The following is a 2,679-nucleotide window of genomic DNA, read 5'->3' as shown; positions in this document are numbered from 1 at the left end:
GGTTCTTTATAGTACAAACCACAGAGTGAAAATATCTTTATAAATGATTTTAATAGTATATATTATTTTTTAAAAAGGTGAACACGTTTCAGGGTGAGAATCACATAATGAGCATTTTGTGTTAATATCCTTTTTGAATTGTAGCATGTAGTGAATAGCTGCACAGTATTTGTGTATAATTTTGTGAGACACCTCTCTAATTTTATTAGTTATTAAAAAATTATATGAAAACATCCAAACTTTTGTCCTATTTTTATTTTTAATATTAAGTGACAAGTATAAAATGACATAGGGGGCGGTAACAATGTGTTTTTAAAACAGAACACAAATTTCTTTATTTACATCTTTTCTGGGAGCATTGAGAAACATATTTTACCTACAGGACAATCAGTAATTGAAGACAGGGAAAATAATAATTTAGGAGACGGTATAAGTGTGTTCTTAAAGAGCATTATATTATAATTTGATATTATAATACACATGATTGTCCCTTCCGGCATGTCGTACACATTCCGACGAAACATAAAGGTACAATGACCAATCACATGCTGACATTTATTTCCGTGTTTTGGGACTTGGCAGGTGTTGATTGGTTGTGGACTGAAGCAGTGATCTTACGAGCAGAGGCTGAGGATACCGGGTGTGAAAGCGAGCTGCAAACATGGAGAGGTTGTGGTTGGTGCGGTGGCAGCTGCTGCTGTTTCCGCTGCTTCTGCTGCTGTTGTCTAACTGCGAGGGGAGAGAGTCGGAGTTAAACTATGTGACTTGCGGCTCGCTGGTCAAGCTGCTCAACACCCGACACAACGTCCGTCTACATTCACATGATGTCAAATACGGCTCAGGTAACCGCAGGCCCAAATGTAAAAACAAAGTTTTGACCAGTAAAGCTATGAAGATTTTGTTTTAACTTTGTAAAGCTGACTTCTGCCACGTGTGTGAAAGCTTCTGGATCCCCTCAAAGGCTCTCGAGCGCCTTACCGTTAATAGCTGAACAATAACAGAGCTTCTCATGCGCATGCAACGGAAGATTAAATAACATGCTACCTTCTAAAATCTGTTAAAGCTGAATATATGCAAGACACGAAGAGATTTCTTAAAAATGTTCAGCTCTTGTTTTTTTTTATGCTCACCCTTGTCAATATTGCATGGATGTGAAATAATCAGCTGAACTCGTTTTATGCTTTATTTTATTACTACTGTGATTTGTGTTTGTAATTACCCTATTTGTTTTCGCCTCCTGCCATCTTTAGGCGTTACCATGTAGTGCTGTTTATGTAGTTGTACAGGAATCGGTATCATTTCAGTTTAGTGTCTTTATTTTGAAAGACTGATGGACGGATGGATGGAAGAATGTATTAATTAGATGGTTACATAACCAGGACCGCTGTAGATATAAGACCTATGTGTCTTACATCTACAGCCAGTAGAAGTTTCACGGGCCAGTTTCAAAGATTCAAATGCATTTTATTTAGTTTAATCTAAAAGAAGGTTGTGTTTATTTGTTGTCCTCAGGGTGGCGCTGTTGCATCACAAAACCTTTCTTTGAAAGATTTTGTTTTTAAAAAATAACTTTATTGGGAAAAAATTTATCAATACAGAACAGTGAATATTCACTCAAGGTACATAAATTAATTGTTTTCACAGCTTTCTTGATGTTGGAGTCAGAGATGTTTACAATGTACTGTTCAAAGTCTTTTTGAAACAACATAAAAATGGATTAGTATGAGTAACTTTAAATCAGTGTATGTGGTATTTCCCTAAGAGTATTATTAGATCAATAATATAAAGTTATTTCTGTTTTTGCTGTTTTTATCATGGATTCCAATAGTGCAGTCCTTCGGACATAACTGGTCCGAAGGACCCAGTAGTGAAAAGTGATGATATCACTGTCTCACTACTTCATACCCAGTGTTGCAATTATTATTTTTGGAATTAACAGAAAAGTATATATCGCCCACTGGTGTCACAGAAGGTTCAAATGGTAGAAACTCCATTTATTTAAAATATAAATAAAGGGTTTCCCAGCACTCCTTAATAAAGTTAGAAAATACCAAGCCAAACAGCCTGTCCCAATTTTGTCCAATATGGGGTAATAAGCTGTTTACTCCAGGTGGAGTGATGGAACGTTCAAGCTATGGGCATTGAAAGGCTTAAAAAGTATTGGTGATATTCAGCCATCAAATTCTGGTATATGTTTTTGTCATTTGGAGAGTTACAAACCAAGTTCAAGCTGGATAAAAAGCATTATTTTAAATTTCTTCAATTGAGAAGCTTTGTCAAAGCAAATTACAGTAATCTTAACAAGCCCTTACATTGCTTGAAAAATGAATGACTCTGAGTAAATCAAGAAAGGGCATTATTTCAGACTTTTATAATGTGGTGATCTCTAACTCGTCAGAGAACTCAAATAATAAGCTTATGAACTGGAATATGGATCTATCATCAAATATCAGCGAACAGGATTGGGAAAGGGCTTGCATTAAAACTCACACAATTTCCATAAACAGCCGTCTTAGAATCCTACAATTTAAATGGCTAATGCGTGTTTATGTTACGCCTGTGCATTTAAATAAATACAATAATAACATCCCAGATCTTTGCGTAAAGTGTAATTCTAAAGGGATTTTAATACACTGCATGTGGGATTGCAGACAAATACATGTAAACAAATTATACATG

The 2,679-nt window shown here is 35.5% G+C and overlaps 1 protein-coding gene across 1 annotated transcript in view; it reads left to right on the top strand.

The window, feature by feature from the left end:
• Positions 1–588: 588 nt before the first annotated feature.
• The window catches only part of sdf2l1 (stromal cell-derived factor 2-like 1), a 28,500-nt gene continuing 26,409 nt past the window's right edge, over positions 589–2,679 (top strand). Inside the window, exon 1 of the mRNA XM_015015552.1 lies at positions 589–842. Coding sequence (XP_014871038.1) covers positions 662–842 — 181 coding nt within the window. The 5' untranslated portion in view covers positions 589–661. The remainder of the gene's footprint in view (positions 843–2,679) is intronic.

This window comes from Poecilia latipinna, unplaced genomic scaffold, assembly GCF_001443285.1.
Source record: "Poecilia latipinna isolate Pla-1442-1.1 unplaced genomic scaffold, P_latipinna-1.0 Scaffold1925, whole genome shotgun sequence".
Taxonomy (NCBI): domain Eukaryota; kingdom Metazoa; phylum Chordata; class Actinopteri; order Cyprinodontiformes; family Poeciliidae; genus Poecilia; species Poecilia latipinna.
Note: the sequence above shows the minus strand (reverse complement) of the source record. Positions and strands in the feature narration are given on the sequence as shown.